Below are 27,487 nucleotides of genomic sequence, written 5' to 3'. Positions count from 1 at the left end.
TTTTGGTGGTATGCGGGCCTCCCTCTGCTGTGACCTCTCCCGTTGCGGAGCACAGGCTCCGGACGCGCAGGCTCAGCGGCCATGGCCCACGGGCCCAGCCGCTCCGCGGCATGTGGGATACTCCCAGACCGGGGCGCGAACCCGGTTCCCCTGCATCGGCAGGCGGACGCGCAACCACTGCGCCACCAGGGAAGCCCTGCCTGGTCATTTTTTAGTTTCTTAGTCCTTTAGCGCTCCATCCCACTTTTGAGCCTATTTTTTATTTATTTAAATTTATTAAACATATATTCATTATCTGAGAAGCCCAATATCCCAGTTTTTGTGTATTTGAATCAGCATTTATTTGTTTCTTCAGATTCACCCTCTTGGTAGCCTGTGATTTTAACGGGTTTTGGCTGTGAATATATGTCTTTGGATTTTTATCTTTGGTAATTCTTTGAAGACTCTGATTAAATTGCGTTATTGCAGAGTGTATTTACATTTGCTTTTTTTTTAAAAATTTATTTATTTTTGGCTGCATTGGTTCTTCGTTGCTGTGCGTGGGCTTTCTCTAGCTGTGGCGAACGGGGGCTACTCTTCGTTGAGGTGCACGGGCTTCTCATTTGCAGTGGCTTCTCTTGTTGCAGAGCACGGGCTCTAGGCGCGCGGACGTCAGTAGTTGTGGCACGTGGGTTCAGTAGTTGTGGCTCGCAGGCTCTAGAGCACAGGCTCAGTAGTTGTGGCATGCAGTCTTAGTTGCTCCGCGGCATGTGAGATTTTCCTGGACCAGGGCTCGAACCCGGTGTCCCTGCACTGGCAGGTGGATTCTTAACCACTGCGCCACCAGGGAAGCCCCTGCATTTGCTTTTGCCATGCTTCTGGGGCCAGCTTCATTACTATTCCATTATCACTTAAAACTGAATTTTTGTCTTGGGTTTTTCAGGCCCTAAACTGTTAAGGCCTTCTGCCTGATTTTGGTCTAATCTACCCTGTTTGGGCCCTGGGCAGTTGCCCTTGAAAGTGCAAGCCTCAAGTCTCTTGGAGTTGGTGGTTTTTCTCAGGTGAATGCCCTCTCTCTTATACTTTTGCCCGTCTTGATTTGTACTGACTCCTACAGGTCTACAATTCCTTGTCTGCAGTCCAGAAATCCAGAAATTCTATCACAAGTTATTTTTTAAATGAACAAAACTTGACCTGAAGGGATGTGAGCTTATTGCAGAGTCATGAATGTGATCATCTCACATGCTGCTGGGGTATTAAAATGGTACATATAGGGACTTCCCTGGGAGTCCAGTGGTTACAACTTCGGAAGCAGTATTGTAACAAATTCAATAAAGAAGTTACAGTTTTTTAAATATGGTATATATAAACACAGTGCGTTACCTCTGTAAAAACCTCAAATTCCGAATTCTAAAATATTGGTCGTCCCAAAGCTTTCAGATAAGGAGACTGCTTGTACTTGTTTCTGTTGCTCACTATTTCCCACAATCTCTGATGTAGTTTTCAAAAGCATTTTGGGAGAATTCAGTATTAGGAAGTGTTTCTTTGAACATCTAGTGAGGCCTGTTTCTGGAAATGAAAGTCGAAAGTCTGTTTCTTTGACTGTAATACACTTTATTGTTTTTGGAAACTGTCTTTGTTTTGGTGTTAATTTATTTCAATAGCAGTGGAGTCATTAAAAGAGTACTAGTTTTTCATTTTTTGTTATTTAAAAATTTTGCATGCAGTGAGTTTGACACCTTTTGATGTGTACTTGAGTTTTGACGCATGACGCATGCATAGATTCCTGTAACTGTCATCTGTTAACTTTAATAATATAATAGCCAGTCATTTTACCAGCAGAAGCAAGTTTACTTGGAAATAGCCAGAAGAATTGCAGTTTGAGATATGCGAATTGTGGTGGACCATAGGCAAATCCAGAGAAGGGGAGCTTGCTTTTTTTATATGGAAAAGCGGGGGCGCCGGTAGTAACCGGAAACCATCAGAGGAAGCTGGGGGGGTCCAAAGTGTGGAGACTTCTCATTGGTTGGGCTGCTACAGTGTCTGACTGGCTAGGCTGCCCTGGGGCAGAGAAAAGTTTTCTTCTTCCTGCTGGATGATAGAATAGGCAACACCTTCCCGTTGAGACGTAGGTGCTGGTCTCTTCCTGTTTGGGGTAATGAGTCTGCCTTGAGGGGCGTGAGAGCTCACCCTATAGGCCTGTCCCCACTCCAACTTTAGCTGAGGTTTCTTTAATTCCACACATCACAATCAGGATGAAGAAGAGTTCTGTCACCTTTGTGGTTGAACCCTCTATCCCAGCACTTGACAACCACTGATCTATTTGTCTCTTTTTTTTAACCTTTTCTGGAGTGCCATATAAGTGAATTTATATAGTATGTAGCCTTTCACTTAGCATAATGGCTTTGAAGTTTACCCATGTTGTTTCTGTCGTTGCTTTCTATAGCTAACTTCCACTGTATGGATGTTCCATCCGTCCACCTGTTGAACCATGTTTGGATTGTTTCCAGCTTTTGATTATGAATAAAGCTGCTATAAACATTTGTGTAGAGGTTTTTGTGTGGACAAAAGTTTTTATTTCTCTGGACAAATACCTAGTAGTGGATTTATGTGTTAAATGTGTGTCTAATTATATAAGAAACTGCCAGACTGTTTTGTAGAGTGGCTGCACCATTTTGCATTCCCAGCAGCAATATATGAGAGTTCTAGTTGCTTTATTTCCTTCCCAGCACTTGGTGTAATCAGCTTTTTGTTTATTTGTGGGGTTTTTTAGCCATTCTAATAGATGTGTGGTGGTATCTCATTGTGGTTTTACTTTGCATTTCCCTAATGTCTGAGGATGTTGAATGTTTTTTCATGTGCATGTTTGCCATCTGTATCTTCAGTAAATTGTTCCAGTCTTTCACAATATTTTATTGTTGAATTTTGAGGTTCTTTATATGTTCTGGATATAAGACCTTTATTGGCTATGTGACTTGCAAATGTTTTCTCCCAGTTTATAGCTTGACTTTTCATCCTCTTAACAGTATCTTTCAGAGACCAAAAGGACTTTTTGTTGTTGTTGTTTTAAAGAAGATGTTGGGGGTAGGAGTTTATTAATTAATTAATTTATGTTTGCTGTGTTGGGTCTTCGTTTCTGGGCGATCAGCTTTTTGTTTATTTGTGGGGTTTTTTAGCCATTCTAATAGATGTGTGGTGGTATCTCATTGTGGTTTTACTTTGCATTTCCCTAATGTCTGAGGATGTTGAATGTTTTTTCATGTGCATGTTTGCCATCTGTATCTTCAGTAAATTGTTCCAGTCTTTCACAATATTTTATTGTTGAATTTTGAGGTTCTTTATATGTTCTGGATATAAGACCTTTATTGGCTATGTGACTTGCAAATGTTTTCTCCCAGTTTATAGCTTGACTTTTCATCCTCTTAACAGTATCTTTCAGAGACCAAAAGGACTTTTTGTTGTTGTTGTTTTAAAGAAGATGTTGGGGGTAGGAGTTTATTAATTAATTAATTTATGTTTGCTGTGTTGGGTCTTCGTTTCTGGGCGAGGGCTTTCTCTAGTTGTGGGGAGCGGGGGCCACTCTTCATCGCGGTGCGCGGGCCTCTCACTATCGTGGCCTCTCTTGTTGCGGAGCACAGGCTCCAGACGCGCAGGCTCAGTAGTTGTGGCTCACGGGCCCAGCTGCTCCACGGCATGCGGGATCCTCCCAGACCAGGGCTCAAACCCGTGTCCCCTGCGTCGGCAGGCGGACTCTCAACCACTGCGCCACCAGGGAAGCCCAGGACTTTTTTGATTAAGTCCAGTTTATCACCTTTTTTCCTTTATGGATTGTGCTTTTGTAGTCATGCATAAGAGCTCTTTGCCTAATCAAAGGTCATGAAGATTTTCTCCTGTGTTTTCTTCTAAAAGTAATATGATTTTTTACTTAACGTTTAGATATATGATCTATTTTCAGTTAATATTATATAAGCTGTGGTGGTTAGGTCAAGTTTTTTTGTTTTGTTTTCTTTTCTTTTCACATATGGATCTTTCCATACATTATTAGTTAAAGACTACTCTTATGCCATTGAATTGCCTTTGTACCGTGGCCATATTTGTGTAGGTCTATTTCTGGACTCTCTGTTCTGTTCCATTGGTGTATATGTCTGTTCCTTTACCTGTACCACACTGTCTTGATTACTATAGCTTTGTAGTGAGTCTTAAGATTGGATAGTTTGAGTCCTCCAAGTTTGTTCTTTTCCAAAATTGTTTTTTCTATTCTAGGTCCCCCCCCCCCGCCCCCGATATAAATTTTAGAATAATCTTGTCAATATCTACAAGAAACTGTGCTGGGATTTTTATTGGAATTGCGTTCAGCCCATAGGTCAGTTTGGGGAGAATTTACGTCTTAACTGTATTGAGCCTTAAAATCCACAGGTATGATGTGTGTCTTCATTTACTTGGGTCTTTGATTTCTTTCCTCCACATTGTATAGTTTTCAGCATACAGATCCTTAATGTGTTTTGTTATTTGGTGCTATTGTGAATAATATGTTTAAAAATTTTTTGTTCCTAGTTTTTTTCATTGCTAGTACATAGAAATATCAATATGATTGACTTTTCTATGTTGACCTTCTATTCTGTGGCCTTATTACTCACTTGTTATTTCTAGGAGCTTTTGTGTAGATTGCTTGAGTTTCTTGTCTTGTTCCTGATCTTAGAAAGTACTCAGTCTTTCACCATAAAGTGTGAGGTTAGCTGTGGGTTTTTGTAAATACCCTTTATCAGGTTGATGAAGTTCCCTTCTCTTAATAGTTTCCTGAGAGTTGTTGCTGTTTGAATCATGAATGGTGTTGAATTTTGTCAGATGTTTTTTCTGCATCATTTGATATGACCATGTGGTTTTCCTTCTTTGGTCTGTTAATATGATGGATTACATTGATTTTTTTTTTTTTTAATATTGAATAAGCTTGCATTCCCAGGGTAAGCCTCATTTGGTTGTGGTGTATTAGGCTTTTTATATGTTGCTGGACTTGATTTTCTAATCTTTTGTTGAGCATTTTTGCATCTGTTTAGATGGATATTGGTCTGTAGTCTTCTTACACTGCTTTTGTCTTGTTTTGGCATCAGTGTAATTCTGGCCCCATAAAATGCGGTGCCATTTCGTGGAAAACAGCTGACAGTATTTGTTGCCCAGTGGTAAAATTTAAGTTTTCAAGTGAAACTTAGAATTTGGAAAACCTCTATTCACCACCGTGTGCTCTAACAGCTTTACAGAGTGTTCTGATAAGATCATTGTGATATCAATGATGTGATTTCTTTTTTTATACCATATGATGCATCAACATTTGTAAGGTCTTCATAAGTCAGCAAACCAATATTTTCTACAATATTTGAAAATATATGATGTTATAAAATCAGTCATGAGTCAAAGACTCTTTAAACATGGGAGATAGACCAATAGATATTAATGTAACAGAATACAAGTTCATTATATGGTTTCAGATTCTACATTCTAATTAACCTTTAAGAAACTACCACTTTTCAAGTTTTGGTATAGTATCAAAGAAGAATATATCCACAGTTATCTCAGAAAGCTATTAAAATACTCCTTTTCCCAATTACACATCTCTGAGGCCAGCTATTCTTGATGTAAATAAAAGAAAACCATTTCTCTATTCGTAACACTTCTGACACCAAATATCTGGGTTTCCCACACTAAGCAATTCTCTAATTCTCTGTGGACAGTAACTGGGTACCCTATAGTTTCTGACACTGCCCGGAGTTACTGCAGACACCCCCAGGTTAAGGGCTCAGTCCAGAAGACTGTCCCCCCACTTCAGATGCCAGTCACAGGTCCCAAGTTGTCACCTGTACTTCTGGCCAACCAGCTATAAATCAGGGGTTCCCACTACCCCTTCCTCTTTCAATAATTTGCTACAACAGTCAAAGAACTCAGGGAAACACTTTATTTATGTTTATTAGTCTATTATAAAGGATATTGTAAAGGACAGAAATGAACCGCCACATGAAGGGGTACATAAGGCAAGGTCCAGAAGGGTCCCAAGTGCAGGAGCCTCTGTCTCTGTGGGGTTGGGGTGCATCACCCTTCTGGGACATGGATACATTCACCAACCCAGAAGCTCTCTCAGCCACTTCATTTAGGGGTTTTATGGTTCTGTCACGTGGGCCCAGTTGAGTAAATCATAGGCCACTGGTGATTAGTTTGCTGGTCCCCAACCCCTCCACCCTCCCCAGAGGATGGGGAGTGGGGCTGAAGTTCCGTGGTTGCTTCTTTGGCAGCCAGCCCCCACTCTGCAAGAGTCACCTCGTTACCGTAAACGTTTCCCCTGGTTGAAATCAGAGGCTCATCATAAATAACAAAAGATGCTCCTCTGGCCCCTACCACTCAGGAAATTGCAAGGGTTTTAGGAGCTCTGTGCCAGGAATCAGGACAAAGAGTATACATACATATACACACATACACACACACACACACACACACACACACACACGCACACATTTCTTCTCATATCATGAGAGCACAATATATTTCAACCAAAACAAAAAAGCACAACAGATTAAATGCCAAAGCAGATTTGAGAATCTAACAGTTTGTTATCAAGACGAATAGAGGTGCAAAAATGTAAAATGATGCCCTCTTCTCATTAATTTTTTTCAGTTTGGGAAACAGTTATTTTCTGTAAAAAATGGTATTTATGTTAACTTTTAACAGATTTAATATTGTTAATTTAAACTGAATAATTTTTTCTCATTTTAATTTTTAATACCTTTCTATCTATAGATAAAAGTCACATAAACAAAGCTCTTTAGGGTCCTCGGTAATTTTTAAGATTTCAAAGTCCCAAGACTAGGAAGTTTGAGATTCACTGTTTTAACGTTCCAGGGTTGTTGAAGGTCAAATGAATGTATTCATGAATATGAAATTTGGTAGAATATGTAAAATGTAGATTTTAAAACGATTTTTGAGCTCCCGCTATGTAAGTCCTTCAGGTTAGGACTTTGGAGAGGAGAGATGGAAAGAGGATGTGTACCGCAATTGCTGTTACTCATCAGCTTGTCAGCTGAGGGGAGGGGGGCCATGGGGGCACATGTAACTCCTCTGCTCCAGGAGCCAAGCAGTGCAGAAGCAACGTTACCATGGAAGCTGTTTTGTCCTAAGTATATTTACAAAGATATTTATTTGTAATAAAAGATATGTTTGTGTGTGTGTGCCTGGACGCACAGCAGACAAACCCTGCTATTCATGAATATGGTCCGTTACTGGTCCAAGTTGCTTTTTGATCTTTGAAGTTGTCCCCTTCTTCCCTTGCAGGTATAGAACAAGATGCAGTAAATACTTTTACCAAATATATATCTCCAGATGCTGCTAAACCAATACCAATTACAGAAGCAATGAGAAATGACATCGTAGGTAAGCAGTGCTTGAAGCTATGACACCCGGAAAAAAAAAAAAAAAAAGCCTATTTTTGGTTATTATTAAGTGAATTTTTCATGAACATGTAATTCAACATATACCTTCCTTGTCTGTTTTCAGGGTACTTTATTATATCTGTTTGTAGCTCACTTCAGAAGTTTCCCTCTTACTTGTTGGACCCAAATTATGAGATTTTTGACTTGAATAATAGTAGCACATGTTTACTGAGTACTTACTGCGTCCCAGACAATATTCTAAGCATTGCCCATTGACAAACTCATTCAATCTTGTAAAGAACTTTGCAGCATAAATACAGTTATTATTTTATAAGTGAGGAAGCGCAGAGAAGATAAGTAATTTGCCCAAGGTGACAGCTCAGACTCGGCAGTCAGGACTTGAAACCAGACCCCTACGTGGTAACTAGTATGCTCTTCGGCAGTGTTTTTCAGACCCTGGATGGGACCAGTCTCCTCATAGGTCCTCACCCCCTGCCAAAATAGACTAGACTAGAAAAATCGAGGTGCTTCTCAGTTGTAAGGGCACATACACACCACTTCAGAAAATTGTTTCCATCATATGTACGTATATATACCGAGTCACATGAATATGTTGTTCTGTAGGTCATAATAAAAATGTTTGAAAGCTTTGACTATGTTGTATCAGAAAGACTTCAGGTACACCTGTAATCACAGATACAAATGGTTGATTTATTCATCGAACAGATATTTATTATACTCCCATCAAGTCCTAGCACTAAGTTTTGAGTTTTTAATACAAAAATTCAGTGTTTTTGATTTCTGAACGAAAGCCGATTATTCTGCTCCTAGCAGAGTCGTCCCAGTGTGGGGCTCGTTCCGTCTTCCTCGTCATTGGGGACAGCAGAGCCCCTCCCGGTCTCAGCTGAGCCTCTTGAACTGGCCGCATACTTCCAGGGCAGGCTGCCGAGTGCTGCCCCCATTGTTTCCCTTTTCTTCTCCCTTGCAGACTCCTGTGACACACGGGTCTTGTGGCTGTCCCCGTCTGCTTGTATTTTGGAGTTTTCACCCAGTTTTGTTGCAGATGTTGTCATGGGATTTTGGTTTTTCTACGTAGTTCCTCTATTTCTATCTGAGAATTTGTTGCTACCATCTTTTAGACTTTCCCAGACCAACTGTGCCTAATAATAACTGTTAGGTGTCCGAACAGATTAGAATTTGGCTGTTTGAGGAATTGGTTGGCTAGTAATTCCACCGGCTGTTTGTACCAATTGATAACTAAACTGTCTGGGGTAGGTGAGAAAAGGAGAGGGTTTTGAGTCAAACATTTTTGACTCAAACATGCAGTTCTAATTTTCCTTTCCATAAACTTTATCAAATTAACGATGTAATCCCATGAGGGGAAAAATCTGAAGGATCAAGTTGATAATATTTAGTGATCAAGAAGTTTCCTGGGCTTCCCTGGTGGCGCAGTGGTTGAGAGTCTGCCTGCCGATGCAGGGGACACGAGTTCGTGCCCCGGTCCGGGAGGATCCCACATGCCGCGGAGCGGCTGGGCCCGTGAGCCGTGGCCGCTGAGCCTGCGCGTCCGGAGCCTGTGCTCCGCAACGGGAGAGGCCACAACAGTGAGAGGCCCGCGTACCGCAAAAAAAAAAAAAAAAAAAATGTTTCCATTCCAGTGTGTATTACTATGCGTTTTAAAATGTTAATTACCTCTATGTCTTTAGACCACTCACTTTTCCTCTTTGGGCCTCATTCTTTTGAATCCTGCCCTAATTATTTGTCTCCTCTTCAAGCTGGAATATTTTAATATAGCTGTACTTCCAGTAAGTTATAGTTTGAAGAAGCCTCCACTTAAGCTTTTATTGTGTATCCCACCTGCCTGGTTTTGTTGTAGACGTTATCTCTGGGTTTTTGGTGTTGCTATTTAATTTCTTTGTTTTTATGTGGGGAATTAGATTGACCTCAAAACTGTGCTTCCACTGTCTGTTCCATCTTCCACAAATCCTTGAAGTGGTGGAATTTTAAAAATATTTTGGAGGTACAGTTGACAGAATGTGCTGATGGTTTGGAAGTGAGTGGTGTGAGAGGAAAAAAGGAATCAAGCATGACTTCATTTTTTTTTAACAATATATTTTTTAGAAGTTTTATAGTTTTATTTTTATTGATTGATTAGTTGATTGCTGCGTTGGGTCTTCGTTGCTGCGCGCCAGCTCTCTGGTTGCATCTAACGGGCTACTCTTGGTTGTGGTGCGTGGGCTTCTCATTGTGGTGGCTTCTCGTTGCAGAGCATGGGCTCTAGGCGTGCAGACTTCAGTAGTTGTGGCACGCAGGCTCAGTAGTTGTGGCTCGCGGGCTCTAGAGCGCAGGCTCAGTAGTTGTGGCACACGGACTTAGTTGCTCCGTGGCATTTGGGATCTTCCCAGACCAGGGCTCGAACCCGTGTCCCCTGCGTTGGCAGGCATGTTCTCAACCACTGCGCCACCAGGGAAGCCCCGACTTCATTTTTTAAAACCCTGCATACCTAGGGGAGTATTTGTAAGGTGAAGAAGATGCGGGCGTAACGGCTGATGGGGAACATCAGGAGTTTGGGTGTCAGACGTCCAAATGCTGAGCACCAAGTAGGCAGTTGGATGTTAACGGTAGGGGCTTGTGAGAGAGGTCCAGGTTGGAGATGTAGGTTTGGAAGTGATCACCCTGTGGTTGGGTTTAGAGCCATGAAACTGAGTAACATCCCTGGGAGGAGTGTGGTGAGTGAGGACGCGAGGTCTGAGGACTGGATGCTGTGGTGGCAGGTCTAACATCTGGAAGAAACAGCCAGTAGTGGAGGCCTTCCTGCATCAGCTGTGTATCAAGAGAGCAGTTTTTTCTGGAAGCCAAGTGAAAAACTCTTTCTGGGAGGAAGGGAGAGATCAAAGATGGCAAGTCGTGCTGAGAGGTTAAGTAAGGTGAATACCAGGAGTGGGATGGACTTGGCAGTGGTGGACGTGTTAATTACAGTGGACCATTAGGGACAAAGCTTAACTGGAGGCGTCTTTTTTTTTTTTAATTTATTTATTTTTATATTTATTATTTTTGGCTGCGTTGGGTCTTCGTTTCTGTGCGAGGGCTTTCTCTAGTTGCGGCAAGTGGGGGCCACTTCTTCATCACGGTGCGCGGGCCTCTCACTATCGAGGCCTCTCTTGTTGCGGAGCACAGGCTCCAGACGCGCAGGCTCAGTAGTTGTGGCTCACGGGCTTAGTTGCTCCGCGGCATGTGGGATCTTCCCAGATCAGGGCTCGAACCCATGTCCCCTGTATTGGCAGGCAGATTCTCAACTACTGTGCCACCAGGGAAGCCCCTGGAGGCGTCTTAAAAGCAAATAGGAGGAGTGGAGACAGCAAGTATGGCAACTGTTAGAGGCATTTTACTCAAAGGTGAGCTGGCAGGGGGTGTTAGTCAAGGGACAGTGTTTTGGGGTTTTGTTTTTAAGGTGACGTGTCACAGCATGTAAGGTGTGTGACAGCATACAAACACATATATATGTATAACATACAAACAGTTCATAGCTGGTGAGAATGAGGCAGTAGGAGGAAGTTGATACAGTAGGGAGAGGCGGCAGTTGCTGTAGAAGAGGTGCCTTAAGGAGGTAAGAGAGGATGGGACCCGGTGCTCCTAGAGTTTTCCAGATAGGAGCGAGGACAGTTCATCTGTAGTAGCAGGAGAGATTGCAGAGGCAGTGATGCGGGCAAGTTGGTAGAGGTGGTGGGAGTGGATGGAATTCGTTTTCTGATTGCTTGTTTTCCAAGTCATCAGCAGAGAGGGTAGAGCAAGAGGCACTAAGATGTCTGCAGAGACAGGAGGTGTGCTGTAATGGACCAGGTAACTGTAGTACGATCCGTGGGTTTCATGAAGGTCCCACTGAGGTCCTGAACTTGAAGTGAAACCAGCCATCATGGTGGGGTTTTTCCAGCCATGTTTAAGAGCTAGCTAGTAAACAGCTTATTGATTTGTTGCAGTTTATTTAGGTAGTTCCTAATTTTAGCCCATTTTATGTTTTAAAATTTCTACCAAATAACTTTTTTTTTTTTTTTTTTTTTTTTTTGTGGTACGCGGGCCTCTCACTGTTGTGGCCTCTCCCGCTGCGGAGCACAGGCTCCGGACGCGCAGGCTCATCGGCCATGGCTCACGGGCCCAGCCGCTCCGCGGCACGTGGGATCTTCGCGGACCGGGGCACGAACCCGTGTTCCCTGCATCGGCAGGCGGACTCTCAACCACTGCGCCACCAGGGAAGCCCCCTCAAATAACATTTTGATAAACAGATAATTCTTTCACAAATCTGTAGTTCCTTAGGTTACAACCCTAGAGATAGCATTGCTGATTGCAAGGGTATGTTCATTTCTAAAGCTTACGCTAGAAACCGCCAGATTGCCCTCCATACAAAGATATACCCACTGAAATGGCCACTAACACACGTGTCAGTTTTCCCGCACCCTTGCCCAAGCGTATGTATCCTTGAACAATTAAGCTTACGGATTGTTGAAACAGTTTTGTGCCAAGCTACTAGACAAAGGTGGTGTGCCTCCTCCTTCTAATCTGTAATTATATTTACGTGGTGACTAGTGAGCACGCGTATCCTTTTATATTGGCCATTTTATGTTTGTTCTCTAGTGAACTTTTTTTCATGCCCATCGTTCATTTTTCTTTCAAGACTTTCTTGTTAGTTTGTAAGAGCTCTTGATACATGAATGAAAATAATCTGTCATTCATAAACTGTCATATATGCTGCAAATTTTTTCCCCCAGTTTACCCTTTTATTTTGTTTTGGGGGTGTTTTAAGGTATAGAAATTAATTTTATATTGTTGACTCTTGATTTCTGCTTTTGCATTTATGCTTAGAAAGACCTTCCCTACCTCAAAATCAGCTGTTCACCTGTATTTTCTCTTAATTCCATTTAAAACCTGCTAATCTTTATGCCTTTACAGGTACTTCCTACTTTGATTTACAAATGTGTATAGTTTGGATTTAGAGAAAAATTATTTACCATTTGTTTTACAGCAAAGATCTGTGGAGAAGATGGGCAGGTGGATCCCAGCTGCTTTGTCTCAGCGCAGTCCATGGTCTTCAGCGCGATGGAGCATGAGTACGTCATTCCGTGTCTCCGTGCCGTGCGTTCTTGGGGCTTCGGGTTCACCCTCAGGAGTAACTAAAACCAAGCTGTCTGTGAGGATTTAAATACTTTGAGTGTTTACAGGCTCTTACAGACATTTCCTAAGACTATCTTGGGTAATGGTTTCTTTTAAATATAAATTATGTAAGTTCTATTAAAAATAAAACAGATTTTTATTTTTAATGTTAGTATTTCCTAAGTTAAAAGAATTTATTTTTAATTCCAAAGTCGTTAGGGGTGATTGTGACCGTAGTGTGATGTAGTAATTGGTTTATCTATGTAAACAATGTGTGTCTTCAGGTGGATATCCTGATTTGTTAGTGCATGCTTTAAGCTTAATGGATGCCGTATTACTAAATCCACATAAATTTGTTGGAACTGCCTCCAGAGTTTTCTTAGATTAATTATTGCTGCATGCCCTCAAAAAAAATCTCCATATTCATTCTTTCATTTAACATTTATGAAAAGGGTGCTATGCCCAGTTTGGAATTATTGCCTGCTTTGAGGGAAATTACAGCCTAATAAGAGAAATAGGGCATGTTCTTTGCTTACTGGAATAGGAGGTAGCGTGAGTTAGCTATCAGAGGAGAGCTGCACGTCACTAAGAGGTGGGAGAGATTACTTACAGGGAGAGGAAGCAGGAGGGCGCCGTGGGAAGGGAGGTCACATTGACCTAGGCCGTCAAGAGGCAGTCGGCACAGTGGAGAAAGAGTGTGTTCTTCCCAGCCGAGCTCTTTCCTTGCTCGGTCCCTCAAACTTTACCTTTTTGTCCACGTGCAGGCACTTTAGTGAGTTTCTGCGGAGTCACCATTTCTGTAAATACCAGATTGAAGTGCTGACCAGTGGAACTGTTTACCTGGCTGACATCCTCTTCTGTGAGTCAGCCCTCTTTTATTTCTCTGAGGTAAAGTCTGCATTTCCTTTCACACTCCGGTAGAGCATTCCAGCCTCTAAGCTGAACATGCTGGGCCCTGTCTGTAGAAAATAACATAGAAGAGACAAATCATTTCCAAACTGATCAGGTGGATTTAAGTACTGTGATTACTGTTTTAAGTTGTATCTAATGGCAAGAGTACTTGAATGGCATTAGTCAGATTAAGGAGAACATGAAAATTCAAAGTGAAGTAACTCTCATTTTGAAAAACCTAATTAAACTGCGTATAAGAGAATGCAGATTTTTAGTTATTTAGAGCTGTTTTAAAATCACGAAATTTGATACTTGATTCCGGTGCATAAGTGTTTGCAGAGCAGACTTCAGAAGAGAGAAGGAAAAGTAGTAAATTTTTTCCTACTGTCTTCGTTTTACTTTAGCCACTTGATAGGATTGCCCTTGATCAGACTGAAGCATTTGCAACAAGCAATGAGTATATTCATCTCTTTGAGGCATACAGTGTAGAGTGATGGGATTTGTTGGGCTTCAGCAAATGAAATTCTTTTGTTGCAAAGCAAATGACTGTTAAGTTGAGATAAGAGGATCCCCGGTCTCACGAAGCAGTAACTTAGACCCACACCTGCATCCTGCCTCTTGACGAGGATACAGTTATTCAGCTGATTTGTGTTTTCACTCCCTCTCTTTGCCTTAAGTTTAAGTTAGCATTTGTTCAGGTTAGTATGGCCGTGTGGAGTGGTGGAAATGATCAGGTATACAAGATTTGGTCTGGTTGGTTTACCTTTTGTATGTTTGCCAGCGAGGAACCACTAATCCATCTTTTAATTTTTACTCCAGTTCACTAAGGTTTGCATTCAGCTGTGTAGTGGTTGCTTTTTGTTGTTGTTAGTTTTTTTTGCTTTTCTCCCGCTAAAAGAATATTTTAAAATTATTCAATCTGAAATGACTGTAAGTTGCAGACTGGCATTAACTGAACAAGCGGATCTGTTTGGGGTGGGGGGTTCCTTTTGTGGGTTTTTTTTTTCTTTATGTCCTGTATTTTAATAGTTGGGGCTTAGATACAGATGAGAGATAGTGAGAGAAACCTGGATACAGCCTGATTGTCCTCTTTTGTGTTTTTCCTTCCCAGTACATGGAGAAAGAGGACGCAGTGAATATCCTACAGTTCTGGTTGGCAGCAGACAACTTCCAGTCTCAGCTTGCCGCCAAAAAGGGCCAGTATGACGGACAGGAGGCACAGAACGACGCCATGATTTTATATGACAAGTGAGTCTTAGTGATAGACGCATCCAGCTTTCCGCGAATATTGAGTACTTGATGCGTATTTGAGAAGCCACCTTGGTCTCTGCCGCCAGGGAGCTCACACGGAGCCGCGTAAGAGCTGCTTTTCGTTGGTGTGTTCAGAGCAGGGGGTTCTTAGAATAAGTTGCCAGCGGGGCAGGGGAGGCTTGTGTGTGGCAAGCAGGACGCTGTTGGCGGAGGTCACTGAGGGCTTCACAGAAGGGAGATTTGACTGGTGCCTGAAGAATGGATTGAGTTCTGCTAGCGGGGAAGGACACTCTTGGCAGAGTCATCGGTACGAGCAGCGCCATAGAAACGTTGCGTAATTGACGCTTGGTCAAGGGAACAGGAGAAGATGAAGCTAGCTGGAACCTATTGCAAAGGGTCTTAAATGTCTGTGCGGGGTATACCATGTTTTCTGGTGCAAGTCTGCTCTGCCAGATTAACTACTCGGTGAAGAGTAGTTACTCATTAGTTTTCACTGAAAAGGAGAGGGCAGCACAATCTTAGTGAACAGCATTGAAAACTGTGTGTGTCCCCCCTTTCATCTAACTTTGCTCGTTCTGTAAAGAAAAGTAATGTGTTATTTGTATCTGTGAGCACTTGCTAAGAAGATAACTTGAGAGGCAGAGAAAAATCCATGGGATATTAGGGTTGGAAGAGAGCTGAGAGCATCTAGGTCAGTGGTTCCCGAACATCGCCGGGCAGGTCCGTGCTCCTGTCGGCATGAGAGTCACCTGGGAGCTTGTCAAAATTAGGTTTCCAGTCCTCTTCTCTAAGAGATTCTGATTCAGCAGGTTTGAGGTGTGACCCAGGAATCTGATTCTGATGAATAGCCAGATTAGGGAGCTGGTTTGATTTTCCCATTTTGCAGATGAGAAAACTAAGGCCCGCAGCGGTAGTGACTTTCTCCAAGTCACAGGGCAAATTAGTGGCAGAACTTGGATGCAATTCTAATGTTTGTCCAGTGTTTATTTTTGTGCACTATATTTGTGGGAAAATATTATATAAGAAACATTGTTCTATGGATGTTAATGTAGTAAGCATTTACATTTAGAAATTTGAGGGAATTCCCTGGTGGTCCAGTGGTTAGGACTGCACGCTTTCACTGCCGGGGCCTGGGTTCAACCCGTGGTTGGGGAACTAAGATCCCACAAGCCGTGCAACACAGCCCAAAAAAAAAGGTCTGGGGTGCCCCAAAATTCAAATCGTGGAGGAATATTTATTTGCCAACTTAGTTGTTGCAAGATGGGAGACTCACTTTTTGTTAAGAAAATACTGATAACAAGAAAAAAAAAGAGTTTTTTCCTGCCTGAATAGAAGAGTGACAGTAGTAAGGTCCTGGCTGGAGCTCAGTGCCATGCAGAGCAGAGACCCTGTCTTCCCACTGGATCCCATTTTCAAATTGGGAGCCAGTTTTAAATGAAGATTACTGTGTGACATCCTCCCGGCACTGTCATTTTACCAGCTCCTGCTTATTTGTTTTTCTACCTTTACTTTTTAATATCATGCCTCATCAGCCTGTCTGTATTTGTATCATGCACAGGAGTTAGAAGCCACAGAATGCTCAAAAGACAACATATATGTTTTTCTGCTTTTAATGCTTTTTTTGTATTCAGTTTATAACCAGTTTACCAAATCACCAGTTGCATTATATCCTATGAAGTTAGAAATCTTCGAGTTATCATTGATTACTCCTTTTCCTTTCTACACCAAATCATTAGCAAATCCTGTTATTCTACCTAAATACATCAAATTCATCCACTTCACCCTCAATGCTATTTTGTTTTGAATTCCTACATGTATATTATGTATGCCAGATAGTTACGCTGGTATGTTCTCCTTTGTACCCTGTACAGGGATCTTTTCTGTTCTCTTTCCAGGGGACATGTCCATGTCTTACCCTGTTTTAAATTTGTTTCTTTCTCCCAAGCGCTGAACAGAGACTAGGTGCCCATTAAATGTGTGCGATTGGTTTCTTTGCCTCAGTTGTAACCTGACCTGGAAAATCTTAAACAAGAACCGAAGATGGTGGCAGGCAGATAGGGAGGGGCACGTTGGCTCAGATATCTCTTCGGCAGTGGGAATACAGGTTGCAGCAGGGCTGTCATCAACCCAGCTCTATAGTCCTAGGTCTGCAGGAGCCTCATAGAAGGTTCTCTGGTGTAGGTGCCAGAAATTGCTTACGATTGCTGTGAAGTTGGGGTTTACTTTGGCTGTCTTTCTACCATAGGTACTTCTCCCTCCAGGCCACTCATCCTCTTGGATTCGATGATGTTGTGCGACTGGAAATTGAATCCAACATCTGCAGGGAAGGTGGGCCACTCCCTAACTGTTTCACCACTCCGTTACGTCAGGCCTGGACAACCATGGAGAAGGTAACCAAAACTTGAAAAGCGTTAAACTACAAGAAGTTTTTAACTGGTGGAACTCAGAAAATAGAACATGGGAAAAAGCAAACAGAACAGAACAGTGGAAAATTGAAGCAGTGCAGCAGTGATGAGAGCGGGGGCTTTGAGTCTGACTTGGTATGTATTAATCTTAACCTTCATAGGCTGAGTGACTTCAGGCAGCTACTGAAGTCCTTTAATGCCATTTTCCTCCTCTGTGTAATGGGGCTAATACAGATACTTAGAGTTATTTTGAGGATAAAAATGAGGTACGACGTGGAGAGTGCTTATTAGTAACGTAAGCATTAAAAAACGTTAACTGCTATTATTACTGTTATTATAACATCTTTTAGATAATTAGTATTGAGCAAAGTTAGCTTAGGGATGATCCAGATATTTCACCAAAACTCTCCAGCAGGGTTGGAGCACTAGTTTTCTGTATCATGATCACTTACAGGGTATCACTAATAGCTGCTTAATAAAGTGTTGGAATTTGTGAATCAGTTGTTCTTCTGATGAACTAAAGCAGATTTTACTAGGAATTGCAAGAGCCCAGGTTAAGCGCATGAGGTTATTTTGCTCATATATGTCATGTGCATCTAGGTGGAAAGGGATTAAGTAAGCACTGCCACATGATACCACACATAAAAACTGAATTTCAGGAATATGGAAGAGTTACATAGAAAAATCAAATCGTTGAAAGGCTGGTGGTAAACTGGATAGACTATCGGCTGTTGTCCAGGGTCGATCATTTTTTCATGATTAAAATTAAAATTTTCTGATCTTAAAGGAAAAATTCAAGATGTGTATCATATAAAGAATGTAAACTGGGGCTTCCCTGGTGGCGCAGTGGTTTGGAGTCCGCCTGCCGATGCTGGGGACGCAGGTTCGCGCCCCGGTCCGGGAAGATCCCACGTGCCGCGGAGCGGCTGGGCCCGTGAGCCGTGGCCGCCGAGCCTGCGCGTCCGGAGCCTGTGCTCCGCAACGGGAGAGGCCACAGCAGCAGTGAGAGGCCCGCGTACTGAAAAAAAAAAAAAAAAAAAAAGGAATGTGAACTTTCTGGGTAATAAAGTTAAAATACAGAGAAAAAATGTAAAAATATTTCTTACTAACTGTGTATCTAGGGAACTTATACTAATTTTAATTTTAAAGAGTACTATCAAATAGGTAAATGGGAAAAAGATACATATGCTTTGTTCCCTAATACTTTGAGTATTTCTCTGCTAGGTATTGTTGTTATGGGGTAAACAAAAAAAGAAACATAGCTTCTGCCCCCCTGGAGCTCTGTCTATAAGGAGAGCACATATTAAACACGGACGTAAATATTTACAGTTGTGCTAAATGCTGTGAAGGAAAAGTTGGTCATAGGAAATGCCAGTAATAAAGATGGGAACTTAACATCATTAATAATTTTTAAATGGAAATAAAAGCATCCGTGTACCATTAGACATTTATTTAACAACTATTTGAACAGACAGAACCCAGTGTTGGGAACCCCGTGTCAAAACAGATGCCTTGATAATGCTAGTGATGCGTCCTCCACATCTATCAGAGCTAAAACGTTCATATCGTTTAACTTAGTAATCACACTCCTGGTAATTTATCTTAAGGAAATCAGATCAAAAGTGAAAATCAGTGTATACACAAAGACTTCAATATTTATAACAAACAAGAAAAACCTAGTTTCAGATTAGATCCCTCCCTGGTATCTAAGAAGTCTAGATAACCAAGTCCATTCAGTAGTTTCATGGCAAGTTTTCTGGGGGAAAAAAATCGATAAATTGTATACATTGTAGTTTTAGTTACAATGTAAACTGTGTACAAAAGGATAATACTTGAAGTGTAAGAGGAGGAGTAAAATCATGTGTGCTAACTGGTAGCATTGAAGGTAAAATTTTGTTGTAAAATAAAGGTTTAGTGTATTCGATTTCAACTTTAAAATAAATTGTATCCTCTCTTCAGGTATTTTTGCCTGGCTTTTTGTCCAGCAACCTTTATTATAAATATTTGAATGATCTCATCCATTCGGTTCGTGGAGACGAGTTCCTGGGAGGAGGTGTCTTGCTGACGGCTCTGGGCTCTGCTGGCCCCACTGAGGACTCCCACCCTGGGGCGGCCGACAGCTCTGCCGTGCAGGTAGTGACCCCTGTGCCTCTGCGCCAGGATTGTCTCACTCAGATCTTAGCATCAGATCCCGTTTGTAGCTTTTAGGTGGTAGAAGAAACAAAGGAGAGATAAAATTAGCCTACTTACTATATATGCTAACCAAAGTCTTTGTGATGATTAAGTGTATCATATTGTACGATGTCCTGCTGTTTCATTCAGACCATTATTCCACTTGACACTGCAGCTCTTGCTTTATTTTTTTAAACATTTATTTATTTACTTACGTATGTATGTATGCATGGCTGTGTTGTGTCTCTTGCTGCGCGCGGGCTTTCTCTAGTTGCAGTGGGCGGGGGCCGCTCTTCGTTGTGGTGCGCGGGCTTCTCATTGCGGTGGCTTCTCTTGCTGCGGAGCACGGGCTCTAGGCACCTGGGCTTCAGTAGTTGTGGCTCTTGGGCTCTAGAGCGCAGGCTCAGTAGTGTGGTGGCTTCTCTTGTTGTGGAGCACGGGCTCTAGGTGAGCGGGCTTCAGTAGTTGTGGCACGTGGGCTCAGTAGTGGTGGCTCTTGGGCTCTAGAGCGCAGGCTCAGTAGTGGTGGCGCACAGACCTAGTTGCTCTGTGGCATGTGGGATCTTCCCGGATCAGGGCTTGAACCCGTGTCCCCTGCATTGGCAGGCAGATTCTTAACCACCGCTCCACAAGGGAAGCCCAGCTCTTGCTTTAAATAATCAAGTCACATGACATATTTATAGCCTCCGAAAAGCTGTTTGTATAATTATTTGGGAAATTTTAGTAACTAAATTTGGAATGCTGTTTTAGAGAATAATTGAGTGAACTCCTAGATTTATTAATATTTCACTGAAGAGCTTTTGGTTTCATTTTGAGCTATAATGCCATTGTACATTTCCTTAACCTTTTTGTTTTTTTGGAGTGCTTTCATGTATCAGGCCTCCTCTGTCTGCAGAATCACACAAAGTGGGCTATGCCCAAGAACAGAGTAAGGAGGTAGTAAAAAGTTAATTGATTTTATTGAAGTCACACAGTAAGTGGCAGAGCCATGAATATATTCTCTGTCTAGTTTTTTCTACCATAAGTTTACTAATATAGCATAATTATTTTCTCATCACTGTTGGCAAATAATTTTTGACCCTGGGCCTTGGGTAAATTTTCTTAATTTTTAAGACAGTACAGTTTTATTGCCATCAACAAGGCTGTCTGTCCTCAGTACCTTTTCCTCTTATTGAGGTTGCATAGGAGGTGACCTGCTGAGTGTGGTTGCCATTTCATTTTTTGATATAAGCTGGAATGGTTTGTTTTTATTTAGGTGCTTAAAAGGTCTAGGTGCTAACCATAAAATGTATTTTTACATTTTTGGTTGAAGTATAATAACATATACAGAAGACTCTACATTTCATAACTACGTACAGCTCAAAGAATTTAGATAAGCAGACCTAACCCATGTAACCAGCATCCAGATCAAGAAACAGGATGCGTTACCGGTATGTCAGAAACTCTCGTCCCCCCTTCCAGTCACTACCCTCCTTTCTTCTTTTTTCTCTCTCTCTTTTTTTTTTTTGTAGAGCCTTATTGAGATATAATTCACATACCATACAATTTACCCATTTATCCATACAATTTACCCACTGAATTGTAAAATTCATTGGTTTTTTTAGTATGTTTACAGAGTTGCTAAACTCTCACCACAATCAATTTTAGAACATTTTTTCACCCAAGAGAGAAAAACCCTGTATCCTTTAACTGTCACCCTCCTAATCCTCTGTCCTCCGGCCCTAGGCTACTGCTAATCTACTTTAACTTTATGTCTCTATAGATTTGCCTATTCCAGACATTTCGTATAAGTGGAACCATGCGATATGTGATCTTTATGACTAGCTTCTTTCACTTAGCATGTTTTCAAGGTTCATCTGCGTTTTTAGCATGTATTAGAATTTTGTTCATTCTTACGGCCCAATGATATTCCACTGTATAGACACAGCACAGTTTGTTCATCCATCAGCTCATTGACATTTGGGTTGTTTCCACCTTTTGGCTGTTAGGAACAATGCTGCTGTACAGTTTTTGTGTGGATATGGGTTTTCATTCCTCTTGGGTGTATACCTAGGAGTAGGATTGCTGGGTCGAATGATGTCTCTTTAACTCAGGCTTGGTAAGTGACGCTTTGTAATAAGCTTCGAAATCAGGAGGTGAGAGTCCTCCAACTTAGTTCTTTTTCAAGATTGTTTTGGCTGTTTGAGGTCCCTTGCGATTCCGTGTGAATTTTAGGATCAGCTTTAACATTTTGGTCAGGATTACCCTGAATCTGTAGATGCCTTTAGGGAGTATTGCCATCTTAACAATATTAAGTCTTACAGTCCGCGAACATGGAATGTCATTCCATTTATTTAGGCCATCTTTAATTTCTTTCAGCAGTGTTTTGTAGTTTGAATTGTACAATTCTTACACCTCCTGGAGTCAGTTTATCCCTGAGTATTTTATTATTTTCAATGCTATTATAAATAGAAATTGTTTTCTTAATTTCGTTTTCTGATTGTTCACTAAGTGTATAGACATGTAACTGCTTTTCATATGTTTATCTTGTACCTTCAACTTTACTAAATTCATTTGTTAGCTCTAATAGTTTTCTTGTGGATTCTTTAGGATTTTCTATATGTAAGAGCATGTCACCTGCGAATAGTAATAGTTTCTTTCTTATCAACTTTGGATGCCTTTTATTTCCTTTTCTTGGCTAACTGCTCTGGCTGGAGCTTGCAGTATAGAAGTGGTGGCAGTGAGCGTCTTTCTCTTTTTCCTGATTTCTCGGAGAAAGCTTTCAGTTTTTCATCATTTATTGTGATGTGTGGGATTTTCATAAGTGCTCTTTATCAAGTTGAGGAAGTTCCCTACTATTCCTAATTTGTTGAATGTTTTTTATCATGGAAGGCTGTTGGATTGTGTCACATGCTCTTTCTGTATCAATTGAGGGCATTATGTGGGTTTTGGGGATTTACTCTCTTGTTACGGTGTATTACATTAATTATCAGATATTAAACCAACCTTGCATTCTTGGGATAAATTGCACTTGGTTGTGGTATATAATTATTTTTATATGTTGCTAGTATTTTGTTGAGGATTTTGCATCTATGCTCCTAAGAGGTAGTGGTCTGTAGTTTTCTTTACTAGTGAGATCTCATTTTGGCATCTTACCTCAGGGGCCTCATGGAAGTATTTCTCTCTTCTTTTATTCTGGTGCCTCTTTCTTTTAACTTATGTGCCCTTCTCAGCATGTAAAGAGACCCCTTTTTACCCCTACTATAGAGTGTTCTATAAGTGTCTGTTCGATTATTTTTTAAATTTAACCTATGCTTTAGTCATGGATGTTAAACGTATTCCTGTCTTTTGTTACTTGAAGCAATTCTACAATAAGTACTCCTGGGTATAAGTCGTTTTGCATAAGTGTGAGTCTGTCTATAATTGAATTTTTAGAAGTGAAATTTCTGGGTCAACCCATGCCTGCGTATTTCACAGAAGTACCGATTCTGACTTGCTTTTTTTTTTGTGGGCATGAGGAGTAGGAGGTAGAATGCTGGTCATTTTAGAAAGTTTCCGTTATCTTCCCTTTTGTCACACGGCCACACTGAGATTCAGAAGCATTCATGTTTACCTGTAAAAGTTGGGCTTTACATTTATTAGGCAAGATACATATGCCTGGAAGAATGGGAGTTTTGCACGTTTGGGAACGTAGGCACGTTTGTTGGAACTTCAGTCATTAAGGAAAATACATTTGCCACACAGACGCATGTGTCGTGCGCGTTCGTAGTTATGTTCAAGATGACATCTCAGAATCATTGCTGTTAAGCATCTCATTAGTGACAGGGTTGAGTGAAAAGTGCATGTGTTTCAAACACTGAAGATTTTGTACGAATCTGTCATTCCAAACCCAGGACTGATTTGACTCCTGAATAACATACTACCAATTTCACAATTTCTGTTGTAGTCTAGTGTGAAAAAAGCCAGTGTTAAAATTCTGAAAAATTTTGATGAAGCTATAATTGTGGATGCTGCAAGTCTGGATCCAGAATCTTTGTATCAACGGACGTATGCAGGGTGAGCATCTTTTTTATTTTTTAATTTAAAAATTGTTTTCTACTCTCTTGATTATACCTGCAATGCAGTAGAGCATGGTTAAGGGTGAAGGCTCAGGAGTGACTTCCTGGGTTTCAATCTTGGCTCAGCTGCTTATGGCAAGCTACCTAACCTCTTTGTGTCTCAGGTTTTTCTTCTGTAAAATGAGGATAATATTCCTGCTTCCTTGGGCTGGTGAGGGGATTAAATGAGATAATACATGAAAAGCATTTAAAACATTGCCAGATGTCAGTGAGCACTCGGTAAATATCACTGACATCATTATTCTACCACCATGTACGACTCTGATGAGTGTCACGTTTACATAGTGTGTTTTAGGCTATCTCTTCCACATTTCATTGGATTCATATGTTAGCTATTTCAAAGTCTCGGTCTTAAAACCACAACTAAACTACAAAGATGCCGATATCATTTATCAGGGACTGTATAAGTATTACTGTTATCCCTCAGTAACTGCAGGGGATTGATTCCAGGACCCCCTCGGATACCAAAATCTGAGGATACTCAAGTTCCTTATAGGAAATGGCCTAGTATTTTAAACCTGTATAAATCATCTCTGGATTACTTATAATACCTAATAAAATGTCAGTGCTATGTAGATAGTTGTAAATACAATGTCAATGCTATGTAAATGTTTGGAATGCACAGCAAATTCAAGTTTTGCTTTTTGGAACTTTCTGGCTTTTTTTTTTCCTAAAGTTTTCAGTCGGCAGTTGGTTGAGCCTGTGGATATGGAACCTGCAGATACGGAGAACCAACTATACTTGGAAAAATGGAATAAAATGATTCCTTTGTACTTAAGAATTAACTTGGTTGTTTATTTTATCCTGTAACAGAAAGACAGTGATTCCTGTGTTACAGCACTTCTTGATCCTTACCACAGATCAAATCATAAAATCACTTCCTCTTCCCTAAAGATGGCTTGAAAACACGGAAACCTGTGTAAAGGCATGATTACCGCACCCCAGTCCTGGCGGTACCATAAAAAAGGGATTTCAACATGTTTAATTGCTTTTTACCAGAAAGTAAATTGATATTTGGGAGACCAGGAAGTCTGGAAAATACTTTGAAGTGAATAGAAGGTTATTTTGACCACATTGTCTTCAGCTGTATCAGTGTTGTAGTAATCTTTATTTCTTCTTTTAGGAAATGGTGGACAGTAAGCCTAAATGAGTTAAATCTCAAAGATGATATTTATTCTTAAGGAATGGTTGGTTCATTTATTTCAAACCTGACTTAAGAAAGTCTATCAATTGCAAGATGTTTTACTTCTATAGTTTTTTGTGTGTGTAAGATAAATATATAAATATATTTTAATTTATAAAATTTAAATTTGTAAAATACATAGTGGGTAATACACATATTTTTTAATTTATAAAATGGGTCATAAATAGAGAAATAATTATTTTTCTCCATCTTTTGAGATAGTTTTCAGTGTTTGTTTTAGTTTTATGGTTTTAGCATCTTCCTGAAATTTTTCTAAAGGCAAACAAATTTATATCAGTTGCTGTATTGGCTCCCGTATATTCATTGATGACTTATTAGGAAGGCTGTCTCTAAAATAAGATTCACTTTGCCAGAAATGAAATAATATATAGGCATCGTAGGATTCGTTTTTCTTCTTTTAACTTGTAATTACAAATATATTAATCTCTTGTTATAAAAAATAAATTTACAGATAAGGCTAATGTGCCCTTTGATTACACACTAATGCTTATTTCCCCCCTTCCTTCTCAGGATAATCACTGTTATGTTATGATGTATATTTTTGTTTGCTTATTTTTATGTAACTGATATTATACCCTATGCTGTATCTTGTGCTTTCACTCATAGTGAGTTTGGAGATTTTTCTGTGTTAGTCTGTACATATTTACCTCATTTTTAACTGTGTTGTTATAGTCCATAAATAATATTAATTATAGCTCATAACTGTGGCAAAATCTTCCATAATGTGGTATGTTACTATTTGGCTATTTTGGTATTAATGGGTTATTTAAACTGCTTGCAGTTTTACTGTGATACACAGTATAGCAAAGACTTCCTTTTATATTCCCTTGTACCAGGAAGCAGATTTAAAATTTTCATAGCCCTTAACCAGTTTACAGTTTACCTTTAAAAGGATCTGTACATTTTACATTCTTACCAATCATTAATAAAGTTACTAATTTTCCCCACATCCTGTCAACAATAAATAATATCAAACTTTAAATGTTTTACCAATCTGGTTTTGTTGCTTATGAGATTGAGCATCTTTTGTCATGTTTGTTGGTTGTTCAGGTTTTTCTTCTGTGAATTGACTATCTCTTTTTCACATTTTTCTGTTGGGTAATTTCTTAGTGGTTTGTTGGAATTCTGTATGTTTCTGGTTATTAATTATCAGTTACTGCATCTATTAAAAATAAGACCTCTCACTGTGTTCTTTGCCTTTTAACTTTGCTTTCTATTACTATAGCTTTATAATGTATATAATTATATTTTTATCTTGTTAGGGCAAGTCTTCTTGTTTCTTTTACACAATTATCTTGGCTATGCTTGTGCCTTTTCTGTATGAATTTTAGAACTGTGAATTACCTGTTAACTCATGTTTCATAAACTTTTTGAGGATTTTGAATGGAGTTGCATTGAATTAAAGATTGCTTTCTGTGGGGACAGTCCTTTTTGAAATTAGCCGCACTTTGTGTAACATGGGGTAGATATAAATTGTATTTCTCGCTTTCTAGATCTAGAAAAGGTGCTTAAAAATTAATTTTTTTTAAATTTTAAATTGATTTTTAGAAATTATGTTCTTTTCATACTTATTTAGGAAGATGACATTTGGAAGAGTTAGTGACTTGGGGCAGTTCATCCGAGAATCTGAGCCTGAACCTGATGTAAAGAAATCGAAAGGTTTGTGGTGTTTTTTACATTGTATCAAGCCTTTACTCACATTAGTCATTGCCTAAGTAAAGGATCATTGAAGATTTAAACTGTTTATTTTGCAAAATAACTGCCATCTCTTTGACCTTGTGTTTATAGTCACGAGCGAGTGCAAGGGCTTTGTGTAATCAGGTCTCAGTACAGTCTTTCTCTGAATCAGAAATTACTGAACTTGCTTTACCATTACAGAAGGCGCATCTACATGAAAAGATACTCTTCACCTTTTGATTTAAAGGCAAAATACCCAACCCAGGTTGGACTTGAGGTTTATCTTGATACCCTTTATTTTACTAAATTTCCTCTAAATTGCTGAAAGTTATTATGAAATATATGTGGAAAATATTAATAGGTTGAAATTGAAATCCTTTGTTTAATCAGCAAAAGAGTGCTTGGTTAATTCCAAGAGTTAAACACAGACGTATTCTTTGTGACTGAGCTCAGCTTCCAGACAGTTGGTTTACACAGGAAGATTTAGGAAACCACTGGGGGTCCATTCAGATAATATCTAGAAAATTTTCAGTGTGATTGGATTGACAGTATTATCTTGAGTAAAAGATACTAACTTTTGTTAGAAGAAAATGTTCCATTTTGATAAGTGTTTAAAATTAAGAGCTATTGGCAGTCTTCCTATTGAATTGAATAGAACTGCATTTCTATTCTGTTTATCTTATTTATTTTTTTTTTTTTTAATAATTTTATTTATTTATTTATTTATTTTTGGCTGTGTTGGGTTTTCGTTTCTGTGCACGGGCTTTCTCTAGTTGTGGCGAGCAGGGGCTTACTCTTCATCGCGGTGCGCTGGCTTCTCGTTGTCGTGGCTTCTCTTGTTGCGGAGCACAGGCTCTAGACGCGCAGGCTCAGTAGTTGTGCCTCACGGGCTTAGTTGCTTCGCGGCATGTGGGATCTTCCCAGACCAGGGCTCGAACCCATGTCCCCTGCATTGGCAGGCAGATTCTTAACCACTGTGCCACCAGGGAAGCCCTATCTTATTTTTTAATACACGAATTGTTTAGGTAATAATTTGCACCACACTTTTTTTAATAGTTACTAACTTTAGATTTTGTTTGTTTGTTTATTTTTGGCTGTGTTGGGTCGTCATTGCCACGCGGGCTTTCTCCAGTTGCAGCTAGCAGGGCCTGCTGTTCGTTGTGGTGCGTGGGCTTCTCATTGCAGTGGCTTCTCTTGTTGCGGAGCGCGGGCTCTAGACGCGCAGGCTTCAGTAGTTGTGGCACTTGGGCTTCA

General features: G+C 40.3%; 1 protein-coding gene across 6 annotated transcripts in view; it reads left to right on the top strand.

Annotated features, from left to right (window-relative positions):
- Positions 1 to 27,487, top strand: part of AKAP10 (A-kinase anchoring protein 10) — a 67,047-nt gene that overhangs the window by 17,360 nt on the left and 22,200 nt on the right. For 5 of the 6 annotated variants that reach the window (XM_055090504.1, XM_055090503.1, XM_055090502.1 and 2 more), the window contains 8 exons: positions 7,294 to 7,392; positions 12,409 to 12,493; positions 13,301 to 13,424; positions 14,539 to 14,675; positions 16,924 to 17,068; positions 19,043 to 19,216; positions 23,181 to 23,290; positions 26,133 to 26,215. In XM_055090504.1, coding sequence (XP_054946479.1) covers positions 7,294 to 7,392; positions 12,409 to 12,493; positions 13,301 to 13,424; positions 14,539 to 14,675; positions 16,924 to 17,068; positions 19,043 to 19,216; positions 23,181 to 23,290; positions 26,133 to 26,215 — 957 coding nt within the window. The other variant, XM_028499923.2, reaches the window with a different exon arrangement.

This window comes from Physeter macrocephalus, chromosome 14 (genome assembly GCF_002837175.3).
Source record: "Physeter macrocephalus isolate SW-GA chromosome 14, ASM283717v5, whole genome shotgun sequence".
NCBI classification, from domain to species: domain Eukaryota; kingdom Metazoa; phylum Chordata; class Mammalia; order Artiodactyla; family Physeteridae; genus Physeter; species Physeter macrocephalus.
This window is presented reverse-complemented; position numbering and strand designations above follow the sequence as displayed.